The sequence below is a fragment of the Clarias gariepinus genome, chromosome 15 (genome assembly GCF_024256425.1).
Source record: "Clarias gariepinus isolate MV-2021 ecotype Netherlands chromosome 15, CGAR_prim_01v2, whole genome shotgun sequence".
Lineage (NCBI taxonomy): Eukaryota > Metazoa > Chordata > Actinopteri > Siluriformes > Clariidae > Clarias > Clarias gariepinus.
In genome coordinates this window covers 27,092,811-27,118,735 of record NC_071114.1, presented here as the reverse complement: position 1 = coordinate 27,118,735, position 25,925 = coordinate 27,092,811, and the positions used below count along the sequence as shown (strand labels likewise).

The 25,925-nt window shown below is 38.4% G+C and overlaps 2 protein-coding genes across 4 annotated transcripts in view; both read left to right on the top strand.

Moving 5' to 3' along the window:
- Window positions 1-4,299, top strand: part of LOC128542742 (heterogeneous nuclear ribonucleoprotein L-like) — a 75,364-nt gene extending 71,065 nt beyond the window's left edge. The window contains exons 12-13 of the mRNA XM_053512714.1: window positions 356-454; window positions 3,069-4,299. Coding sequence (XP_053368689.1) covers window positions 356-454; window positions 3,069-3,124 — 155 coding nt within the window. The 3' untranslated portion in view covers window positions 3,125-4,299. The remainder of the gene's footprint in view (window positions 1-355; window positions 455-3,068) is intronic.
- Window positions 4,300-17,242: 12,943 nt separating this feature from the next.
- Window positions 17,243-24,090, top strand: ist1 (IST1 factor associated with ESCRT-III). 3 transcript variants are annotated; one of them, XM_053513758.1, is made up of 10 exons: window positions 17,243-17,353; window positions 18,176-18,277; window positions 18,367-18,547; window positions 20,298-20,385; window positions 20,477-20,560; window positions 20,656-20,766; window positions 20,856-21,029; window positions 21,303-21,416; window positions 22,415-22,463; window positions 22,569-24,090. In XM_053513758.1, the coding sequence occupies exons 2-10, from the start codon at window positions 18,190-18,192 to the stop codon at window positions 22,727-22,729; spliced, it is 1,050 nt and encodes a 349-aa protein (XP_053369733.1). In that variant the 5' UTR covers window positions 17,243-17,353; window positions 18,176-18,189; the 3' UTR covers window positions 22,730-24,090. The 3 variants fall into 3 exon arrangements, with proteins under 3 accessions (XP_053369733.1, XP_053369735.1, XP_053369734.1); XM_053513759.1 differs by lacking the exon at window positions 17,243-17,353 and adding an exon at window positions 17,740-17,775; XM_053513760.1 differs by lacking the exon at window positions 21,303-21,416.
- The last annotated feature ends 1,835 nt before the right edge of the window (window positions 24,091-25,925 follow it).

The window sequence follows — 25,925 nt, the reverse complement described above, 5'->3', positions numbered from 1 at the left end:
TAGAAGCACTACTATGCTGTTACCTTGCCAGACTCAATTTATATTTAAATAGGGCACAAGATGGTAGCAGTGTTGAATAAATACACACTGCAGTGAAGTTGTCATATCATGTTAACATGCTTAGCAAAAAAAAAAAAACACCATGGTTCGTAGAAAAAGAAATCTGGAAACTCATTCATCATTTGATAATTAATGATAATACAGCTGCACGGTTATTTTATAAAAGTGCCACGCTGTTTAAATAAGCCTTCTCATGTAAGTTGTTGTACTCTTATTGCCTTTAAATGGAAATATCTCCTGTTAATGTCAACACAATGTGTGATATTTTATGTGATCTGTATGTGTTTGTTCACAGCGAGCTCCAAAACCATCTCTGGCCTCCTGGAATTTGACAGCAAAACCCACGCAGTGGAAGTATTGACAGTACTGAATCATTACCAGATCAGAATACCCAGTGAGTACCTCTACCTCACTCATTTCCTGTTTTTTTTCCCCTGTACCACACTGAGCTGATGTTAGTTGGCGGTGTCAGTGCCAATTTGTGCACATGCTGACCTAATATTAGTCAAAATATTAATTTAAAAATACATTTAAATTCTTTGCATATTTGTCACATTTAAAAGATTCAGATCATCAAACAAATGTTAGTATTACACAAAGCTAACCGGAGTAAATAGAAAATGCATCTTTTTAAATTATGATTTCATTTATTAAAGAAAAAAAGGCTTAAAGTGAAAAATAAATCCCCCTCGCTAAATCATGAATTGTGATTTAAAATTTTTATTTTTGGAAAGCTGAGTTAAATTTTAATGCCACACCTAGGCCTGATTACTGCCAGACCTTTTGAATCAATAAATCACTTAAATAGAACCTCTCTGATAGTGAGGCATGCTAAAATTTGTATAAAAAAACAAAAACAAAAAAAAACACAATCTAAAGGAAAAAACAGGCCAATAAAAAAAAAGTTTTTTTTTATATTTGTTTAACCAATTATAAATAATTCCAAAATCAATTTTATTGGATAAAATCGCATGATTTCATTCTCCTGAAAGTGGCTGGCTAATTTTCTGAGGTAAAAATTTCATACTTCTTAACAATACGCTACCGTAGTGTGATAATGTAATTAACAAAACACATTTTAACTGGATAACAATTATTTTAGTAAATTCAAGTAGTTCTTATAGAACTAGCGGAGAAAAAGCTACATTTATCTAAAGATAGCTTACATTCAGTGCTAACCTGTTCAACTTAGCCATGTTAATGACAAAAGAAAGCTAACAGAAAAATAAGTAAATGCTGCTAAACATAAGCCAATTTATATTATAATTTGTATATTTTTTAATAGGCATTCATTTAACTTAAATTAATCTTAAATTGAACTTTTACATAAAAAAAAAAGTATTTAGCAAAAACAAAGGTTGATGTTTTTGCTGTGCTATAAAAAGGAGCTAATACAACATTTATAACATTCTCATTTTTTAATACTAGCCAAGGTGAGATTTTTAAAACATGAGTGCTAAAAGTTAGCGCTATGGAAAACTTGAAAGCCGGAAAGCACCAGACGTTTGGATTAAACAGGTTACCGCAGTCGATAATTTGGATTTGATAGTTGTACTTATCCATGCACTGGCTGACACATACGCGCAATCACACATGCATGCACACACACGCACAAAAACACCCACATACACACCTCTTAAAGATTTTGTCTGATGTGCATCGCTCTGTGCAATTAATCTTGCAACATTAAATGCAACATGTCTCTGTGTAATCGAGTCACAGCAGGCATTTTCTTTTTAATCCAGAGAACGAAGCAAACAGATGCCTGTCTGTGCTGTTTGTACTCCTAGGCATTACATAAATCTTCTAAAACGCTGGTTATATGTTTGTGAAAAATCTTTTAAAATGAAGAACACTATGTTAAGGGGCAAAGAATAAAGAAGACATCATAAACATTTTCTTCTGCCCATTTTGTGTGTTTTATTCTCTTGCATTCAACATCTTAAGACAAGATTCTTTTAGTTTATTTTGTTTACAATTACTCATGCTGATCTATTTATTCAGGAAGAAAACGTGAAGCGGTTATTATTTTTATACTCACCACCCATAAAGTTGATTATTTCTATGGAGAGATGTTTATCAGTGCTTTTTCAGTTCTATGTTACGTTCATACACAATGGTATATACAGTATAATTTTTCACTGCTGTTCCACGATAGTAAAAGACACCATGTGGCCAAAAGTGTGTGAACACCTAACATGTACCAAATCTATTTTATTAATAATTCTAAAATAAGTTTTATTGGATAAAATCACATGAATTCACCCTCCTGAAAGTGGCTAGCTAATTTTCCGAGATAAAATTTTCATACTTCTTAACAAAACGCAACCGAAGTGTGCTAATGTAAATAACAAAACACCTTTTCACTGGATGACATAATTATCTAGTAAATTCATGTAGTTCTTATAAGCACACCTAACATGTGCTTATTAAATATTCCATTCCAGATTTTAGTCCCTTATAGTTTCTGTAGCTGTCATAATATTGCCCATTCTTCTGGGAAGGCTTTCTACTAGATTTTGGATTGTAGTTGTGGGGTTTAATTAAACCCGACCAACAAAAGCAACCCCAGATCATATCATTGCGGCCGGAGGCTTGTACAGTGGCCACTATTCGTTATTCATCCTAATGCATTCATTAATCATGACCTTTATCCATTGCCCCAAAGTCCAACCTTTATGCTCCCTAGCAAATTCAACTTTTATTCTGCCACTGGTTTTCCTATGGCCACGCAGCTATTTAGTTGTCATCACATTTTATGTGTGAAAATGTTCTTACTTTTACTAATAAACATTTATACTTCGGTTGATCTATATCATGGGTAAATAAAAAAAAATATTTACCATGCAACTTCATCAAGTGTTTAAGAGGTCTCCATTTATGACTTTTTTTTTTCTGACCCTGTGTTGAAAGGTTCTTAACCCAGTTCCAGTAATTTCAAAGCTCCTTAGTTGTTTTCTTCGCTTGATTCAGGCAGCCCATAACTAGATGTTTCTCCACCTCCACAGACGGGTCCAATCCCTACACCCTGAAGCTGTGCTTCTCCACCTCCTCCCACCTCTGAACAGGAAGTGAAGTTGCATACTTCACACCATCGCGCTGTTTACACTGGACGGAGACAACGTGAAGAAGAAAGCTGCAGAGCGTGAGGCGAGAGAAACTGAGCGAGAGGGATGACGACACATGGTCATCGCCCTTAGCATGAGGACTTCAAGCGCAAAACACTCAAGAATTGTTTCCTTTTTTTTAAGACTCTAAAGTGTTTTCTCATCACACTCTGGTATAACCAGAAACTGACCGACTTTATGATAATGATGTCATCTCACCGAAACTGTTTCCCATGAGCAAAAAAAAAAAAAAGGAAAAAAAAAAAGAAAAAAGATATGAACATGGAATCCTTTTTGATTTGTGTGTTTTTGTCTTTATCTATTCTTTAAAACGGTTAAAATGAACTGTGTGCTGCAGAGAAAACACAAGGTACACAACCTAAAAGATAATATTGTATGAATATCTGTTATGCTGATGATACTGACAATGAGAAGAGTGTAAAGAGAGCTGTGAGTTTGTGTGTGTGTGTGCGTGTGTGTGTGTGTGTGTGAGAGAGAGAGAGAGAGAGAGAGAGAAAGACATAAAGGTATTTGGCAAACAAGGAATCTGTTTATAGTCTGTAATTTAGATCCTTCTGTAACATTGTCGTGTATAGATGCCAGGGCATGAAGAATGATGAGAATTACTGGCACACAAGGTGGCCTTATGAGCCTTTAGGCTGATATTTGCGTAAAGGATTTTGAGTTGTGTTGGTAGTTTTGCTAGTCAGGATCATGTGCTAAAGGCTTTATTAGATTTAGGCCCTTGAGAGTCTGTGCTTTAACGGGTGATTAGAATATTATTGCTAAAATGATGGCCATGGTTGTATGGCACTGTTGCTCCACAGCTAGACTAAAGAATCTGAAATCCTTCTGTGTAACCTCTTATCTGGCTCAAAAACGATATGTGACAAATTTCATACCCATCACACGAGGCCTTCACCTCTTCCAAATGAGTTCTTTTAATAATGGCAATAAAAAAAAATCCCAATCTGAGGATTTGAATCTAGCTTTGGATCACAGTAAGTCAGACGGAATACAAAGATCATGTGTGCAGTGTTCTCAGTTTATTCTCACTTATTCATTTGTATAATTGGCACCATCTGCGGTTCACTGTGAGCATGTCCAGACATTAAACACATTTGCCAGTTGACATGTGTCATTTCTTACTCTTAATTTTACAGCGCTGTTGAATTTGTGACAGATTAGTCAGAAGGTGTGGACTTGTTTTTGAAAAACAGTGTCCACCTTCTGCTGTTGCTTAACGGTCCAAGTCCGAGGCTCATGTGCACATTTTGGGTGCTTTCGGTGGTGTACAGTGGTCAGCATGGGCACTCTGGCAGCTGGTCTGCAGCTACACAGCCCTATACAGAGCGATTTGTGACACACGATTCAGAACCAGCATTCACTTTTTCCACCAATTTGTGTTACAGTAGCTTTTCTCCACTCCCCATATGGAGCAATGATCTGTGCACACTGCTTCTCCTTCTTTTTTTGTCCATTTTTGGTACGTACTAACCACTGCATAGCAGGAACAGCCCACACGTCACAATTTGGCCCTTGTCAAAAGCCACCCTGATTGTTTACGCTTGCCCATTTTTCCTGTTTCTTATAAATGCCAACTTTAATGCCAACACTAATCTGTGCTTTTTACTTCACTCATTAGTGGTTTTAATATGATGGCTGATTGGTGTATCTTAAATTAACGAGTGATTACATTTCATAATAAGATATTTCATATATTCTGGTAAGAGTGGAGATGTGAAAAAAAATATTCTAACACAGATTTAATCCAGTAATTGAGCAACAAGACTAAAATGAATATTCAAATGTTTAAAATCCATCCTTAGAATTTTTTAACTAGATAAACAACTGAATTTATAGATAAACTTATTTTTAATCCTAGATTTAAAACTTAATCCTTGGTAATGCAACCTCACATTTTTACCTTCAGTTCGGGTATTGTACACGCCCTCACCTCGGACCTGAGACAAACTGCTTTTAAATTTCCCGCAAGAAGAATAATTATACAGTACAATGATCTGTCCATACATCTGAAGATTGTTTGACGTTTGTTTTGTGCTTCAAGAGGATTTGGGTCTTTATAGGGGCATTACGGTTGTCTCCCCATGTTCTGTGTACTTATAGTAAACTATCGCGTACTGTAACTATCGCGTTTAGTGACTTGTGTAACCACGCCCACCTTCTAGGAAAAAAAAGGGCCATATTTATAGCGTAGCCTTCAGGCGAATTCCAGACTGGCAAAGTTTTGTGTGACAAAAACGTCTGGACAGACATGCAAACAGACATACAGACAGAAATTATTCTGAGACTGGTTTCTGGTTCTCCAATGTAGGAAACTTAAAGAATAATTGAAAGAGCAAGTTCCTGTATGACTAATGTACAAACTAATGTACCTTTTTTATATATATATATATATAGATAGTATGTATGCGAATATGTGAATGTGTGACTCGTATGGTTGTACAATGTACAGCACACTCTCTCCTCACATAATCATTTTGACAAGCCACAAGGGAGTATTATACAGTATGTGTCTGTGTGCTTGATCTGTATGCCAGAGTCCTAGCTGTATGCCGAGAGAGAAAGTGAGAGCGCAGTGTGGAGCGATCACAGCAGTCGGCTCAGGAAATTAAGCTCTCTGCAGGTCCATCTGGTTCAGCGAAACCCAACAGTGGGAGACCGCCTTCATTGTTTCATCCTTTCCACCACACAACCTCTTAGGCTTGCGTTCGGTCTACCTTAGACTGTAAAACCTGTCTCTCACTTCTTTATCACAATTCATCTGCCTTGATACATTATCTTCTTGGTCTTTTCCCCAGAAGAGGAAGGTTTTACACCGGACGCCATCCCTGTCGAACCTGCCCCGTTTCTCCAGGCTTGGGACCAGCATTGAGGATCTCCAGTGGCTCAGTATTATGCAGCATATGGCCATAGGGTTAAGGGCCGTGCCCAAGGGCCCAACAGTTGCAGCATGGCAGTGGAAGAGCTCCAACCCCAACTCTCTGATCGGCAACCCAGGGCCTCAACCAACTGCCACAGCCACCACTGCCTGCGTGACTTTCGATTTGTTAAGTCAATTTTAGTATCTACTTGGCCATTTCAAATTATTAACCAAAAGACTTCTTCCAGCATTCATTTCTTATTCTGCTTCATTAGAGAGTCTGAAGTTTATATACACTTTGGCAGTATTTGGTGGCATTGCTTGAATCAATCTCTTGTTGCAGCCTCCCACAAGTTCCTCAGGATAATTTGCTGAATGTTTTTTTTTTTTTTCATTCCTGCTGACAGAACTGATGTAATTCAGTCACGGTTCTGGGCCTCCTTGCTAGAGCATTTATTTCAGTTCAGCCCACAAATTTTCCGTGGGATTCAGCTCAGGGCTTTTTGATGGAGACTTTTGAAAATTATTTACATTGCCAGAACATCAAGAAATCAGCCAGAAAGTTAGGCACAGTAGGCTCTTCTACCCAAGCAATGATCCTGTGCATTGAAAGTATTGAAGGAGCCATTACATCATTTGGTTGGAAGTATGCTTAGCATCATTATCCCGCTTTGAATCCCAACAGCGGCCAACTGTCGGGCTGATGTCCTATGGTTTTGTATTAATACTACTAAATAATTCCTCCTGATTCCTTCTACGTTTTGTGCGTAGTGCTCCAGTCTGTTTTACAGCAAAACACTGCCACCCTCATGCTTCCTAGTTGTGTGGGAGTGTGTTCTTCAGATGGAACTTTTTTTCTACATGCACAGCACTGATCAATAAGACCAAACTGTTCAATGTTTTTGCTTCTCTAACAACAGGAAATTCCTCCAAAAGTCCAGTGATTATGTGAAAACTTCACCCTGGCATTATCATCCTGATCTGAGGTGAAGCTTCTATCTTTCATGACAGTCTGGAAAGCCATGGTGATGTAATTTTAAACTCTTAATGCTGGATGTATGTTCTCCTTCACCAGGGGTCCGTTCTTCGTACGTCGCTTGACGCATCCGAGATGAATTGACACATCTAAGATGAGATCGTCGTGTTAATTCCGATCTGGCTAAGTTGGTTCTTCGACACACCTGTTGTTGATGATTAGTATGGCTGGATTGAGTTGTCTAGGATTATTGCATCGACAGTAAAAACACTGATCACAAGCCCTTTGATTGGTTGACAAAATGGAAAAAGAGTGGCTCAACTTTTTTTGTGTTATGCGCTGAAATGCCCCCCTGCCATGGACTGAGAAACATTCTGAATCTTTAACAAGGAATCTTTCTAATAACACTTGCTTTTGCTCTATGCGCACACATACACACACACACACACACACACGTGGTCACAATGTTATAATCACACTTGCTTTTGCTCTATGTGCACACATACACACACACACGTGGTCACAATGTTATAATCACGTACACGTGCATAGATTGTTGATTATGTGACCATAATTAATTAATTAAGCTAAATTATCTGATCTGATATGAACAAAGTAGATAATTTAAGTGACTTAATTAAGCATGTAAAATAAAAAATAAAAACTCATATGAAACTAAGAACTAGTATTCATTCCTTTACGACTTATCCCGTACAGGATCCCAGGAGACTCGGCAGGATACACCCTGGAGAGGTGTCAGTCCATCGCAGGGCACACATGCACACACAATCGGCAATTTTTGGAAATGCCTGTTAACCTAATCTGTATGTCTTGTTAGAGGAAACCTACAGAGCACGGAAAGCAAACTCTATGCACACAGACAGACAGTCCTAACCACTACGGCACCATGCTGTAAAGAACAAGTTTTCTATCTAGCTTCCATGTTATGAAACATATTCACTTAATTAAATTCTTCTGAGAAAGCAGAAATAAATAAATTAAATTGATTATTTATTTCGGCTTCAAACCGCATATGTGTTAATGGTTTAAAAACTGACGGGATTTGCTTGCATGAAATTACAGTTTTTCTTTTGCGTTCGTAAGTTTATATTTGACAGCAAAACAAATCCATGTTATTGCAATGCATGTTCTGTTTATCACAGAAAATGACATAGTTTTTGGTTAATAAGCATCAAAGCGTTTATAATTTATTCAGTAACAGTAGCAACAGTAACACATGTAGCAAACACCACTAATGAAGCAATACAGCAGCAATAAATCTGGAGTTATTTTTAAAGTGAAAACAGCAATTAGCAGCATTGTGAGCTGCATGTGTTGAAAGGAGCATTGGAATGTAGTGTCATGATGGGAAAAGCAAAGAAAAGAAAATGAATATTTACACATGATTGAGCATGTAAAAACAAAGTACAGTGGAACCTTGGATTACGAGTAACCTGGTCTAAAAGAGTTTTGCAAGACGAGCAAAATTTATATAATAATTTATACTTGGCTGTTATATACTAATGTACAGGAAGCTGAAAATATTTGCTTTAACAAAACATTTCATCTGGGTAAAGCTTTGTTATTATTCTCTTGAAGATGTTACAAGGGGGCTCTTATGTATGCCACCAAGGAGCCCCAGCACTGGGGAGCGTTTTTAGCGCCTAACACTCTCTTTTCTTTATCTTTTCACTTTTCTCGTTTCTTTCCCCTATACCAGAGCAACGCTCTCACACCTGGTGCTATCTAATTATCTGAGAGTTTAAGTATCCCACCGACCAGGTGTAGCTTGTTCTATGTGATTGTCAGCGTGGTGGGGTTGCCTAGCAACCGCACCCGTCCGCCGATCTGCCCGACTATAAAACCCTGAGGTGATACTTGACTGTCGCACGGGCGGCCGTGTTACAGAAAATGAGCTTAAGTTACTGTCGTGTTTAATTTTCTTCATGTCTACCAAAAGCATGTAGCTGAATTGGTGTAACTGAGAGTATGTCTGGAAGTGTGTATGTGTGTACAGTACATGATTCCTGGTAATTGACGTCTCATTCAGGGTGTATTCCAAACTCGTTCCCAGTTTTCCCAAGATTGAAATGCATATGGCCAAAACACAGTATTGATGCCGATTTTATTTCTTTTTTATGTTATACGTATAATACAGAAAATGTGTGTGCCAAAGAAGCTACTTCAAGTTGCTAACTTTAGCTGTTTTATATGTGTTTTATATTTGACCCAAAAAATATGTAGTGTCCGTAACCATGTAAATTACATGTTGAAATATCTTTACAAATTTGAAAGATCATTGAAAAATTTGAATTCCAAAAAGTTACGGACACTTTAGCTTTGCTAAAGAGATTTTTTTATCTGATAAAAATAGAAATATGTATGTATGTTTCCAAAAAAACAAAACATGGATCGGAAAATGAGAAGCGTCAAGTATTATAAAAAATAGTGTTTTACTGTATAATACTACAATGAATAAAAAATCACTTTTTCACCTAGGTGGCGCAGTGAAACTAACAGCAAATGGCGATATTTTTAGTGTGGTGAATGTAATTCTGAACGCACTGATGAGACGAAGGTTAATTTGTATAACTACATAAATAATAACAGTTATTAGCATTTATCCTGTAACTGTATTTCTTTCCTTACACTTTGTCCTTGTTTTGTTATTAATAGCCGTAGGTCTGGATGACTGGATATATAAACAGACATGGTTTCATCCAGGACTGCTAATGGTGGTTCATTTTTCACGTTGTGCCCCAGCTGAGGCAGGACTAATTATAGAAGGTTCAGTGAGCCAATTAATTTACTTCGCTCCTGTTGTAGTTTCCCTTCAGCTACTGCTACTCCTATATCAACTGCTTTTCTTTATACAACATGTGTTTCACAAGGAACGGGAGAATTTCAAATGGGGAATACGAGTCTCAAGAGAGATTGCAAACTGATTTTAAATGACTTACCAAAAGCAGACAAATAATTAAATAAAACTTTCTCTGTTTCAATCCTTTTTCAAATGTGCTGTTTCAGTTTCTATGTAAGCAAGATACTATGAGCCACGCCCCAATTACAAACAACAAAGCTGGGCCACGCTGGGTGGATTTGAGCAACAAATTATGAGAGGGGCTCTTCTTCTATAAGGTCACAATAGGGGATTAAATTGAGCAATACAAAATAGGATAAATGACAAAAAGCAGAAAATCTATTTATCATCATGTATAATTAAATCTTAAACATAATGTGTTCCAGGACCATGCTTGTATATCAAAGCACTCGTATATCAAGTTAATTTCCCCATAAAAAAATAATGGAATAAAAAATTTTTATTTGATACAAAATATAAAGTAAATATAGGACAAATAAACCTACACTTTACCTTTGAAAGGAAGCCAGACAGAGCAGTGTTTCCGTTGATGTGTGTTTGTGCGCGCAGAAACACTGCTCTGTCGGGAAACTTCTTAAACAAGCAACCTCTCTAACGACACTCGTGCGCACATGCACACACACTGAATCTGAGCATGGGAGACGCTTACCCACAATCCCGCAGCGCACAAGAGAGAAGAACTCTTAGTTGTAATCACGTGACGCTCGGCAGACAAAGCGCATGCGTATTACCCGCTCAATTATCAGGTTGAAATTTATTTTAGAATTTTGCTCGTCTTGCAAAACTCTCTCAGACCAGGTTACTCGTAATCCAAGGTTCCACTGGACTTTGTACATGCACACTGGAGAAAAAGTGACTGTATGATATGGAAGTAGAGGCAGGGGCTGATTTCTTTCTAACTGTATATTTATGTGATCTATCACTGAGATCATGGGATCTATTAATTTGCAGGGTTTTTTTTTGTCCATTTAAACTAACACATTTGTAAAAAGTCCTAAGTAATGCTAAATATTACATATCACAGTGTATTATTAATGAACTTGAAGAGCTATTTTCTTGATCACTGACTCTTTAAAACAGCTTTGGAGAAATTGGAAATAAGGAGCTTTTACATCATTTTACAAGGCTTGTTTGAAACAGTCAAGAGCCGAAAAAAGCAAAGAAAGGTAAAGAAAAATGTTTTAAAATGTATTTGAGTGTGTGTGAGAGAGCGTGTATGTGTGTGTGTGTGTGTGTGTGTGTGAGAGAGAGAGAAAGAGAGAGAGAGAGAGAGCCCTAACTATTTAATCAAAGCATGGAATGATTAAGATTAAGATTAAGGCGTTCTTGCTACCTATATGATGATCAAATATAATGATCAAATGCCATCCTGGTACATGTTTCGTAGTATCATACCACTGTACACTGAATAATCCTGTACTATACTGTAGTACAGCAGCACGGTGGCGTATGGTTCTCCAGGGTCCGGGTTCGATTGCCCTCTGTGTGCTCCGGTTTCCTGCAGTCGATGCAGATTAGTCCTACTGGCGTTTCCAAATTGCCTGTAGTGTGTGGATGTGCGGGGGAAGACATTTTACTACCACGGTTCTAAAAATGGAAATAAATAATGGTCAGCATTGGCCTCCATGGTCCCTAGTTGGACTACAGAGGTTCCTAGATGGACAGATGAATGGATGGATGGACAGACGGATGTAGTACATGTACCATTGCACCAAAATAGTATGGAGTAATGATGTTTACAGCACTGGAGTCTACAGCTAAGGTGCAACATGTAACACTTTTGTTAGCAGTTTTTTTTTTTTTGCAGCATCCACAGCTACCGGTTACTTCATTTGCATGCAGCACATGTGCCCGACAGCACGACAGAAAAGGCATGTTTCAGACACATGGTAGATATGCTGAAAGTCGGATACTTAATAGAGTCAGATACATTATAATGGCACCAGCTCCGTGATATAAAATACACTGGAATTTTTTTTTGACAGAACCGTGGTAATTATTTGTTGATGTAGTACAAGTAGATTAGGCTAATGCAGATTAGGTTAATTGGCTTTTCCAAATTGCCCGTAGTGTGTGAATAAGTGAGTGAGTGGGTGTATGTGTGCGCCATTGGATGGATTGGCACTTTTGCAAATCAGTCACAAAAGCTGTTTTCCAATTACCGTGTCCCTGTGTGTATACATAATAGTTTTATGACCCCGTGTCACAAGGATGAACTATAATAAGCGTTTATAATAGTGATGCTGCATTAAGGCGGCATGGTGGCATCGTGGTGAGCACTGTGACCTCGCACCTCCAGGGTCAAGGGTTCGATTCCCGTCTCAGGTCTATATGCAGGTTCTCCCTGTGTGTGGTGGGTTTCCTCTGGGTACTCTGGTGTCCTCCCAAAGATGTGAAGATTAGGCTCATTGGGATTGTCCATATTTTGTGCATCCTGTCAAGGTTGGACCTCACTTTGTGCACTAAGTTTTCTGGTTCCCCTGCGACGCTGAATACAGGATAAAGCGGTATAGGCGATGAGTGAATAAGTGAGACTCTAGGCCCCCCGTGACCCTGTCACACAGGAGAAGTGGTAAACAAGATGATGCATTACTAATGGGCTGTGTCATTTTTTTCTGGACATCACCGTCAAATAATCCTTATTCGGAAAAAAACAACAACAACCAAAACAAAAATTATTAGGACATGGCATCACCCACCCTCGACTGTGTACTGTCTCGGATGTATCTCCTTCCAACCGGTGGTATGCCAGCTTCCCTTCAGCATTGCTCTAAATCCTGACCTGCTTTTCCTCCCACGTCTGCTATGGTTTGACCATTTCAGTCACCGTGCTCAGTGACACGCTGGAATGCAGACAATCCTCACGCTTTAAATTCCAGAGAATTCGTTTACAGCTTGGGGGGTAGATAGATTTCAGTGTGTGTGCATGTGTGTGTGTGTGTGTCATGTGTGTGTGTGTGTGTGTGTGTGTGTGTGCCTGTGTGTGTCACCCTTTACTGATCGCTCTGTGCCTGTGTGCATGTTGAAAAACCGTGGCCTAGTTTTGTCAGAGATGATTTGATCCCTCAGGATTTTCCGGAAGAGGCAGGAGGTTGACTTAAGTAGCTGGAGTGGAAAAGATCAATCACGTTCTCTCTCTTTCCATCTCTCTCTCCTTTTTCTCCTCCACCTTCTGGCTGGTGCCTGTCCCCTGACATATTACCTACACTGAATTAAGTGCGAAAAGTAGATCTTTTTTTTTTTACAAAAAAAAAACCTTTCCTCTGGCCACAGAAGTGACTTGAGAACGCAAAGTCAGCAGCGTACTCTTATACTAATCCAAATGAAATGTCGCGGGTTAGAAAAACATACTTATGGTACGCTCAATGTTGAGTTAGTGCGTACAGATGAATGAGTATAATATTAGAGTAACTCAGCAGCCTCCGAGTGGCGCAGTGTAATCTGGAGGTCGCTGGTTCGAATCCCGGGTGATGCTGTTTTCCTCTCACAGCCGGAGGCACAGAGAGAGCTGATTGGCCGAGCTCTCTCAGGGTGGAGGGATGAGGGGTACTTGCGCTCCCACATTAATCACGGCGATACAGCCAATCAGGGGCGTCTGTGAGCTCGCACACGCGGAAGGAGCGGCTAGTGCTTTCCTCCGAGTGTGTTACTCCGCCCCTAACGGTGCGTGAGGGAGCAGTTCGAAAATATGCGGTCGGCTGACGTCATGCGGTTCGGAGGAAACACGGGATAGTCTTCGGCCCCTCACGGCTGAGTGGTAGTAGTAGCCTTAATGTGGGAGCCCCCTAGTGACGGGGAGGAATTGGCCACGACTAAATTAGGGGAGAAAATTGGAAACCCCCCCCAAAATAAAAAAAAAGAGAGTATAACTCAGCATCCTTCAGTAGAGCTTCAGTGTCCTGAATACTGCCAAACCATTCATGCTTATCCTCATGCCTCCAGGCAAACTAGAAAGGACAGAATTTCCAATTACCAATTGGATAGTACCAACACAATACAGGTAGTCCCCGACTTACGAACATTCGAGTTACGAATTTGCACAGATATGAACGCACCGCGGTTCTGCGAACATTTGTAGAGGCGAAAAAATCACGGCGGTAGCTTACGTGAATTGTACAAGAAATAGACACTGCAGTGCACCAGATACAAATATTTACAACTATATACAATATTTTCGACGTATATTTAAGTCAGAGTATGAAATGTCTAGAGTGCGTCGGCCTCACCAGTTTCAATAAATAAGGAGCTTGAAAAAAACAAGCATGCATCAAGAATGCGCATTAAGAATTATGAAAAATGTTGATTTCATGATTCTATCTGAAAATACACTTTTTCACCTATAGTAGGTGAGACACTTGTAGTACCAATACCACGTTTTGGCCGCATGCTATGGCATTCATACTCACTTACAGATCTGAATCCAACTGAATATTTACTCAATTGCTTCAGTACAAGTCGCAGAGACTTTTAGAATTTATACAGTAATAAAGAGAATTTAGGCTGTTTTGAAGTTTAGTATATACTCCAAAACCGTACTACTTCTTTGTTTTTTGCTTAATTTGTAAACGGTGATTACTTTGTGAGCTAAAACACGATTTTTGCAAAAAATTCTTGAGCCTCATTTCTTCATATTAAATCAACGTAGACTAAATGAAAGCAATGAAATGGAAACAAACGTTTCCTGTGACAGGCTGCAAAACACCTAAAGATATGATTTAGAAACTGGTAAATGTTAACAGAAGCGGTTACTCAGGCACAAGAAGCTGAATAAGCAAGAAAGAATTCAGTTTCGATTTCAATAGTTTGAATAAAGGAGGAGCTGATGTGAGCGATGCGCACTAATACTGATTGGCCCTTAGATTGATCATGTTTCTGGCAGGTAGTCTAGGTTTTTTATCTAGACCGACCTTCTTTAAAAGCCTCTCTCAATAAATCCGTCCTGATATTATAAGGGCGTTCGGTTCAAAACAGGTCTTATGATTAAATTCTTTGTGAATGAGGGGGAAAAACTGATTGACATTTACAGAAGACTTTAAGCACTGATGAGACTCTTAGCCGCAGTAAAACATCTGAATGGTGCAAATGTTTTAAAGAAGGCTGTATGTCCGTGAATGATGATAACAGCCAAGGTGGCTCAGAGCACACTGCAGCCGTCCCCATGAACACTTAATGACCAAAGGTGTTCTGTTTTTTGCCGGACTATCCATGACCTCCAACTGACCACCGCACCAGGTGCACGTTAGATGAACTCGGCTTGGAAGAACAGCCACGTCCCGTGTACAGTCCTGACCTCGCCTTCAAGCCATTTCCACATCTTTGGGCCAATAAAGGAGGTCCTGGGGAGCCAGCGTTTCAGATGTGCAGCAGGCAGTCTGATCCTGGCTCCAGTGTACTTGAGAAACCTTTCTACCTCGATGTAGCAGGGGATTATATAGAGGGAGTTTTTTTATTCATGTGTTTTATTATTTCGCACATTAAAAGTCCTGATTTGACTTCATTAGGTCACTGACTAGTTGAGAGTAATAGCAGTTTAAAGGAAAGTCTGTTTGAAGGAAATATAGTATAAAGACACAGATATTACATATGACTTGATCACTAGGTTTTTGGGTTCCCCTTATACAGTACCACTTTTCCGCAGGGCCTTTGGGGGTGTGTTGTGGTGTCTGGGACCAGAATATTTTACAGCCGATCCTTTGGGTGCTCTGGGTTGTGGTGGTGGAGCCCCTATGAATCAGAACTCTATGTTCGGTGCATCCCATGGGGGCTCGATCATATTGGGATCTGGGGAGTTTGGAGGCTGGACTGGCAGCCTTGGGGTCTTCGCCTGCTGTGCCCAGTGCGTTGTGCTGTGCTGCACTGGGTATTTTGGTGCCTTTCTCTCATGGTCAGCATTAACTTCTTTTTGTGCTGCATTGACTTTTATGTAGGATCGGACCGGATGATCCCATGGGCATACATGAGCCTTGGGTGCCCATGATTCTGTCACCAGTTTATTGGGGTATAGTAAGTGATCAATGTCTTCAGCTCACCTGGCAGCGGTGTTTATATTATGAATGATCTGTGATCACCAGGGCAGTGGTATTTCAGAGGGTTATGGCACTGTGTTACAGATCAGAAGGGTGGTGGTTCAAGCCCCAGGTCCCCTAACGCTGTCCTTATGCCCATGGCTGACCTCGCACTCTGACCCCATACCCCATGCTGGAATATGCAAAGAAACACTTTTACTATGTAGTTATATATTTATATGTGACAAATAAAGGCTTAACATACTGTAAATGAGTTTAATTTACATTGCCGATGCAATAGTTCAATTTTTAACATTTGTTTCCTCATGAGACAGATCATTAGTAGTGTACTCTATCTATATTGATTTTAAATGTGAGTTAAATTCTCTCTGGAATAAAATACCCTTTAAGGTTATTTGTTCACCAAATCACAAAATGTCACCAGTTTGCCTTTCAGCACTTTCTCTAAATGCTGCCATAGTCAGCTCCATTATTCCATGTGAACTTTAAAAAATTCTTTTAAATCGACCTTGATTTCATAATGAAGACATGTTGTTTGTGATTAAAGAATTGCTGGTGTAGCGGTAACCACTAACCACTATTTTAATAGAATTAAAATAATAATTTAATAACTTTCATTGATTTCAACATGGTTATTTTAGTTGCAGATTATATATTATAATGCACTATAACAAATAAATATAATAAAACACAATATTTAACCCAGAGAGAGAGAGAGAGAGAGAGAAAAGGGAGCTCCTATAATAAACTGAGCTATACTGACATCTAGTGTTGCTCGTGAGAACTGCACCCAAAAGGGCTTAAAATTTAAATAATAATATATTTTAAGGTAATTAAAAAACAAATAGGGTTTTGTATAATTGTATAATATGTAGTTTATTTTACAAAGCCTTTCAATTTAATAAAAACATAAAACTATTAGGATTTATTAAGTGTATTTGTAAGTACTAACTAATTAAATGTTTGCCCATTGGATCCCATTTTCAGTTTTAGATTAATAACATTACATCCAGAAATAATTAATTCTTTGTCTGAATCTGTTTTTTTTTTACTAATTTGTAAATAACTTCAAGTAATCTGACTGTAACAAAGTATTAATGCATTGATTTTTTTCAAATTTTTACCATTTTGCACTCTAATGTGGTTTAAATTCTTGCTATCTTTAGACTTTAAGTGTGTTAAGTCGCCTCTTTCTTTACGTTTAAAATGATCAAGTCATGATTTTTGTGCTCTTTCTTTCTGGTTGCTATGTTTGTTGTGTAACTAACGGGAGTTTCCCAGAATGTGAGTATCAGTGTGACGTCAGACGTCATGAGTTACGTTCAATGCGGAAGTAAAAAAGAAGCTTGATACCATTTCCAGCACCGAAACTGGTGGCTACGTTCATTTACGCCCGTTTTTATACGAATTAGAAGAAAGGTGAGTATAACGTTCAATGTACATATTACACATTCGTTTTGTATCTGTTTCAAAGATACAGCCTTTGCGTAGTTTTTCTTTGACCGGTTAGTGTTGTCTCTCTTCCTGGTATGATGGCTCGTCTTGCCTGGCTTTGCCTTTTTTTTTTTTTTTTTTTTTTTAAACTCTACCTGTTTTCTAAATCCTCTTCTGTGGTTGGTTAGTTAGCTGTCCTTACCGATGTTCCATTGGTTACAGGCGATGATTGACAGAAACCCAGGGCCTGTTAACCAATCGTATTGAAGGGGCGGGATTTAATGAATACGGGTAGTATTATTAATAACCCCATTTTCTGCTTGCTAGCTTGGTAGACGCTAACCTTTTAGCGTAGTTTATTTACACGCGTCAGTTTTTTTTTTTTGGTATACATTTTAAAACACCAGGTTAGATTTTTTTTATTTTTCTATTAGAAATGATTGTTATAATTGTTTAATTAATATTATAACTAATAATATTATTATTTTGACAGTGACTTGTTTGTGGTTGTAATAACTATCCTTTAGCATAAAGGTATTTAGTTGCTCAGTTTAGCTAATTATAACTCTACTCTGTGTGTGTGTGTGGTTATTTTACCTAGATTTATAGATATTGGGCTTTTAAACATATATTTAAATAAAAATAGTGAGGGTGAATGATAAACTTCTTTTCTCATAGTTATAGCTTTAAAAAACTGGATTGAAACAGACATGTTAAGAATTTCTAAAAGTCAAAGCTGTCTCAAGGACTGTACACATATGATATGATGTCCTTTGGGCTTGTTTTGTGTTTGGTAATTTTCTACAGTGATCTTGTCCATCATGCTCGGTGGTGGGTTCAAAGGAGAGAGACTTCGAGTCAATCTTAGACTCGTCATCAACCGCCTCAAACTGCTCGAAAAGAAGAAAAGTGAGATTTTTAAAGAAATCCTTCTTTATTTGTTCTCATTCAGCTGTAGATGACGTCACTAAATCATGTTTTGTCTTCTGTTTTTCCAGCTGAATTAGCTCAGAAGGCCAGGAAGGAGATTGCGGACTACCTGTCAGCAGGTAAAGATGAGCGAGCACGGATTAGGGTGGAGCACATCATCAGAGAAGATTATCTAGTGGAAGCCATGGAGATTCTCGAGTTGTACTGTGACTTGCTGCTGGCCCGCTTCGGCCTTATCCAGTCTATGAAGTAAGTTTCAGGGACCAGAAGTTAACTAGAAATTGGCAGGGTGTGTAAGGATTAGACGTATAGGGGGAAAAAGCGATTCAGTTATGAATGTTTTGTTTGAAAATTCACGTATCGCCACACTGACTACAAAATAGATAAAAAATGAGCAATATAATAATTTTTTTATTTTTGTTCAGCTGCACCTAGATTGTGGAATGCACTCCCTGAGTATCTGAGAATGCCACAGACTGTTGATGCTTTTAAATCTGGTCTTAAAACCTTCTTTTTATCAGAGCTTTTTATTTTGATTAATTTGTAGCACTTTGAGTTTATCTTCAAATATAAAGTGCATTATAAATAAAATGTGTATATATATATATATATATATATATATATATATATATATATAAACCTAGTTAGGCCAGTGTAAGTATGTATCCAATGATGTAAACATTAAAGCACTTTTTGTAAGTCGCTCTGGATAAGAGCGTCTGCCAAAAGCCTAAATGTATATATATATATATATATATATATATATATATATATATCTGCTGGCAAATATATATATACATACACACATTATCAAAAGTCATAACTCATGCCCACTTACTACACACACAACTCAAAACATAGCAAGTGCTAATTGATTGAAAATTAGAAGCCTGGAAATGGCAAAAGAATCAATCAGAGAATAAATAAGTATTTATTATTTATTTTAGGCTTATCACAGTTAGTGAATGTGCTATTAGCAGGAAAAAAAGCATTAACAATGATTGGTGTGATGTGAAAACAACCTGAAGTTGTCTAGCAACAGCATTTTAGATTATTTTAATCCCACAGAAACATGCTATTTTTTGGAATATTTTGTTTGGCTATAGTTAGATTTTAATATTGTGGGAGATCATCAGAGCAGATTGATTTCTATAATTATGTTTAATCTTTCACCAAACTGTGTTTTAATAAATGTATTTATTTTTGTAATAAAGAAAAAATCTATTTAAAACAAAATTGAAGACTGCCATTTTACCTGTGGCTGTTACAAAGTGCTGGCACTGGAGACTCCTTCCAAAAATGCCAAATTAATGTCTCTTCACAGACAGCTTCACAGAATCAACTTATTTAATTTTTTTAAGAAATATTATCTTCTGATTTTAATTACACCTTGAACTACTGTCAGAGCTGCTGTTATGAAAAGTGAATAAAAACCTTTTGAAACATTAGAACTGAAAATTCAGCAACATTGAGAAATTAGTTAAAAAACAAGAGTGTCACGTTTCCTGTGTGCCCACTGAGTCTGCATTTCTAGATTAAGAGAGTCCAAATGGAATTTAATTATATGACTGTAATTAGTTTATACTGTTGGCTGTTAAACAGGGAAGGTGGCTCGTTCAGTAATTCAATGATTGCCAATAGACTCTGACATCTGACTGGAAGCTCAGATTAAAAAAGCAAGAAAATGTAAGCAAGCTGAATACAAAAATATCCATATAAATTATAGTATTGGGTATTATTATTATATATTTTAGGGTGCCATTACTTTTCACCTAGTTAAATAGCTAGTCTTTTTTTATGAATTTGTATCTTTTGATTGCTTTCTTTCACATTTTTTCTTAGAATAAAATAAAAATAGAATAAAATTGCGAAGTTCACATTAGTGTGTCTCGTTATATACATAAGAGCACTCTCTGAACCCTCTCCAGCTTGATATGAAGTAAAGGTGAACGAATTAATAAAATTTACAATGGAGTTCAATTGGTCTTCTTCCTCATAGAGAGCTCGATCCTGGCCTTCAGGAAGCCGTGTCCACTCTGATCTGGGCGGCTCCTCGACTACAGTCAGAAGTCACCGAGCTCAAAATAGTGAGTAGCCTCATACACAAGTAACATGTGGATGAGCACTTTTTTTCCCAATCTTAAGTCTTGAGCTTTTTTTGTTTGTTTGTTTGTTTAGGTTTCAGATCAACTGTGTGCCAAATACAGCAAGGAGTATGGCAAGCTATGTAGGACCAACCAAATCGGGACAGTCAATGACAGAGTATGAATTCATATAATATTTATTACTGTTAAAAAAAAAACGAAAAAAAAACTTAGGCTTTATGCTAAAACTCTGTGTTGGTCTTATATTACCAGCTCATGCACAAACTGAGTGTAGAGGCCCCGCCAAAGATCCTGGTAGAACGTTACCTCATCGAAATCGCCAAAAACTACAACGTCCCGTACGAGCCTGACGCTATGGTGCGGGTAAGGAAGGAGCACGTACGCACTGCTGGGTATCGTTTGACTTGTGGTTAATTCAGGTGATTCTGTTTAACTGGCTGCTGTGTTTATAGCCGGAGGTAGGAGAGGAAGCAGACCTCATAGACGTGGACAGCGACTTTAAGAAGCACGGTGGTGGAGGCGGAGGTGGTGGAGGTTTCACTGCTCCGGCTGCTGCTATGCCCATGCCCATGCCTATGCCCATGCCGACACACACAGCCTTCAGCTACCCTCCACCTAAAGGAGCTGTAAGTCACGTCTTCCAACAAGTCACGTAGTACAGTGGTTCTCAATCCTGGTCCCCGAGGACCACCTGCCCTGCACATTTTAGTGTTTTGCCTGCTTTACCACACCCACTTCAATTAAAAAGACTGTTAATTAAACCACCTGCGCTCGGAAGTCACTAAACCGTACAGGGCAGGAAGCTCCTCCAGGACCAGGGTTGAGAACGAGTGACATAGTAAATGAATGCTAATGTAGCCAGCACACTCTTTTTACACTCTCTTCCACGCTGTCTGTAGGAGCCCTTCAGTGCTCCTCCTGGCACCTATGATGTTGGCTTTAACAACTTCCAGCCTCCAGTGAGGGGCGGGCAGCCACCTCAACTTCCTAGCTGCCCCCCAACCTATGAGTCTGTAAGTGCAAGTACCCCTTGCCCCTACCTCACCCTTCCAGACTGAACCGGACACCATGTTGGCCTTTAAGGAAAGAGGAGTTTATTGTGGTTCACCTGCATTGTCGCTTGTTGCCGCTTCATTTCCTCTTTTTAATTTTTTTAAAATACTAACCCTCGTGTCTTAATTCCTTCCTAATCTGAACCCGAGGTGTAACAAAGATGCTGGGGTGAAGGGAATGGTGTCTGGATATATTAAACTGCATCACTTTCAGCCCTTACAGTCGAGTGTACAAGTTTTTATTATTTTTTTATGTATTTTTTTTTTTTTACACTCGACTGTAAAATCTTTACGGAGGGGAAAATGTTTAATGCTGGTGTTGGTTCTAAACCTTTGGAGATTTTCAGCAACATCCTACTTCTCTTCGCTGAGTTATGTCTGTCTTGACATCCTTTCTGACTGACTTCATTCTTTCTTCCTTAAATTCCTTAAATCCATTTTTTATCGACTTCCTCATATTGTTCCTGAATATTTTATTTTATTTAATGATTCTTTTTTTTTGCGGTTTCCTTTTTCCCAAATATTTTATTTGCATTGTTACTGACCCACCTATATGACTTGGTTCCTTAACTTCTAACTAATACATATAGCGGCCACTAAATCTCATGTAAATATGGTCTAATTACTAATGATCTAATTAAGAAAGTTCTAGCAGTTGTAATACACAGCATGTGTATTAACCGTCTATATTCTATTATTGAGTTTGTATATGGATAAACTGTAAACACTTATTTAGAAAACATAGGGTTACAAACTTTTGCACTCACCTGTACTACACTCTCTGATGTTTTTTTTAATACATGCCCTAATTGTTGCTGCTTCATTTAAAAAAAAAAACTCTTCTTCCCTAGAGAAATAACACACTATAACACACTAACACAAAGATCTTTTATATAATACAGTATTCAGAACAGTAGTGTTTTAAATCCTCCCTAACATGTATTTTGTTTTTATCGAAGATTGACGATTTTAACGTCAAACCCACTGCTTCTCCCCAGGTCGTCCCAGGTACGTATCCACATTCTCTGACCACAGAAACCTCATGTGACAGTTTCTTGTTAATGTTTATGTCCTCCAGCACAGACACCCCATTGTGCATTTCTCTTTGTGCAGGCCCATCTCCTCAGGTCTTCGACAACAACATGCTTCCCGAGCTTCCATCGGTTCCTGACACGCTCCCTAACTCATCCTTCGGCGGCAACAACGGCGCATCAGATGACATTGACTTTGACGACCTGTCACGGCGCTTCGAGGAGCTCAAGAAGAAGACCTAATCTTGCAAACCTCTTTCTTTTCAAATGTATATCCAGTTAATTAAGTCTTCAGGAGAAGGAAAAAAAAAAGAGGCCTGGTCAGATTATTTACCTAAAATATTTCATACGAAGCAGTGATTTTCTTACAGACAGCAGTACCATTTACCTCATGCAAAAAAACTAAACAAAAAAAATGCACTGGTGTCTTTTTGGTGGAGGTTATTTTAATCACAACATTGAAGGATCTGATTGAATTTAAACACCATAACGCAAAGCTTCTTATTTTATTGCTATAAATCCTTTTTATAAGCACTTTGCATATATGGCCTTTCTGTAATGTAATGTAATATAATATAAATTATAGCTAGAGCATTGCCACGCTCCGATGGTGTGATGTCATCGCCAGGCCACCATTGAACTTTGTTACGGCCATTCATTTGGATTTTTTTCCTCATTAAATTATTCAAGAACACGCTTTAAATATTAACAATAGAAAGGGAAGCCAAGCCTTAGTGCTCGTGCTGTGTGAGACGTGTTAAATGAGTCAGCAGTTCTTTTCAGTCCTAAGCGAATAGACAGGTTTAACTTGTCCGCACTGCATTTAACCAAGTTTAGGGACTTTCTCAAATTACGCAATCCTGCATGTGAGCTGCGTCACTCCTTGGCAAGGCTAATCTGATTTGTCATGTGACCTGACTGACTCTGGAAGGACACAGCTTCTTTCTTTCTTTTTTGTTTTTCATTCGGTTAACAAAGCATCACCTGATCCTGAGTATGATACTTGTTAAGAAGTGGCAGCAATCTTATTTATTTCTGCTTAATGCTAGAAATTACCTTATTAACCATTTACTACTTAAAGATGGTTTTTACACAAGAACATGGTCATAACAGATGACAAACTGACTCTTTAAAGCAAACACTCCTGGTAGTATTATTACCGTCATCTTTAGATTAGATTTAGATCATCTCCCAATCTGTGGCCTTGTCTTCTTTTTCGCACCCAGGTCTAGTTTCTAACTGTATATACCAATTTATTTTTATTTTATTATTTTTTTGGGTAAAGGATCCCTTTTTTGTTCTTGCTTTTTGGAGAGTGTTAATATTTTCAACACACACAAAAATTATCATTTGTAATGTCCCTGGTGTGTGTGTGTGTGTGTGTGTGTGTGTGTGTGTGTGTGTGTGTGTGTGTGTGTGTGTGTGTGTGTGTGTGTGTGTGTGTGTGTGTGTGTGTGTGTGTGTTTCTTTAACACTACTGTGCAGCATTTTCTGTCCTCAGATCAGCTAAAGGAGCAATATGGGAACTTTAGGAATGCTTGTTACTAGTTTTAACATGTATTGGAAACATATTAGTTGGTCATAATAAACTATATTTGCTCATATCTTTTCTCACACTAAAAACTTTATTAAGGAACTGATTTGAGCCATGTTATTAAAGGTATGTTTCTTAATTAACATTATATCAGCTGCCTTCCTTAATTAGTTTTAACATGTTTAATTTAGTGCATCACACTTAATTAAAAAAAGAACTGTTGTATCCGATCACATGCTATCACTACATTCTCTTCACCAGAGGTTCCTTGAAACTTATCCACTGCTTAGCTGTAGTCAGTAATGTTATTTACTGGATTAGGTAAAAAACACAATGGTGTGTAGCGTGGCGTGCACCATTCTGATAATGTTTTATTCCGCTTATACCACAGCAATTGCAAATCTTATACCAAAATAATTACAATCCTAATTTTTAAAAAGAAGGATGAATTTTATAAGATGAGCTCAAGTAAAATGTCTTGTCTCATGCGCAGGAGAATGGAGACGTTAAACCGATTGACAAAATGTTTTCAAGAAGTCCGTACGTGTGTGAAATGTCGATCCTGACAGAGCTGACTCAGCGGTCAATGCAGTCGTTCCTCTGAACATTCAGCGAGAGTCCTTGATTCTTAATAATCGATGGATAACTTGTCACCAACTTCCAAAGAAGTGCATATGTCTGTGGGAACTGCACACATGATCATTCACCAACACCACTTGTACATTACAGGAACTTTTTTATACCTATGATATTCAGGCTTAGTGGTTAGCATTGTCGCCATGCACTTCCATGTCCTGGGATCGATTCCCCTGTCAGGTCTGTTTGCATGTTCTCCCTGTGCTTGGTGGGTTTTCTCCCTGGGTTGTCTGGTTTCCTCCCACAGTCCAATGACGTGCAGATTAGGCTAATTGGCATTTTCAAGTTGCCCGTAGATCATGAATCACATGGTATCTCACTCCAGTATCCTTGCAAAGAAAAGAGTTTGACACAACTTAAAGACTAAACAAAAAAATTATATTTGGCATAATCACACTTTCTCTTGCGCAATATTGATTAGAGGTTCCATATGTGCTTCAGCTGAACCCCCCCTCAAATGAGAGGTGTTTATATAAACGGGCTCCTGCTGAGCCACACCCCTGCAGAGAACAACAGAGCTGAACAACTAGTCTGGGCGGAGATCTTCCTTTATAATGTCACATTGGGGGGAAAATCTAATTGGTTGGTGGAGTCCGATGTAAAGGGACATCAAGATCAGAAGTGGAGGTAATGCAACATAGTGCATGGCAAGAAGACAAGGCAAAGTCAGACAGGTAATTAGACGCTGAGGGGACTTTCAGACGGTGGGAATTTAGTGGGAAGTCGTGTACAATAAAACATTTTTAGAAAATGGACAAGGAGGATGAGGAACAAAGCATTTGATAGGTTTCCTAAGGGGCAATGGGACTAGAAAAGAGGATTTAAACTGAAAGGAAGATGAGGGAGATCAAGACCAGGAGGTGGCAGTGATGCAACATAGTGGATGTCAAGCAGTGTTATACACTAAGAAAGACAAAAAATGGAAAAACCATTCCAAGAACTAAGGAGGGTAGAGGGCAAGTATCTGGTCCCCTTTAAATAAAGTTATGTTATTACTTACAGGGGTTGGACAATGAAACTGAAACACCTGGTTTAAGACCACAATAATTCATTAGTATGGTGCAGGGCCTCCTTTTGCGGCCAATAGAGCATCAATTCGCTTTGGGAATAACAGATACAAGTCCTGTACAGTGGCCAGAGGGATTTTAAGCCATTCTTTTAGTGGCCAGGTCACAACGTGATGGAAAACGTTTCATTAATCTTTCCTCCAAAACACCCCAAACTAGCTAAAAAATATTTAGATCTGGTAACTATGCAGGCCATGGAAGA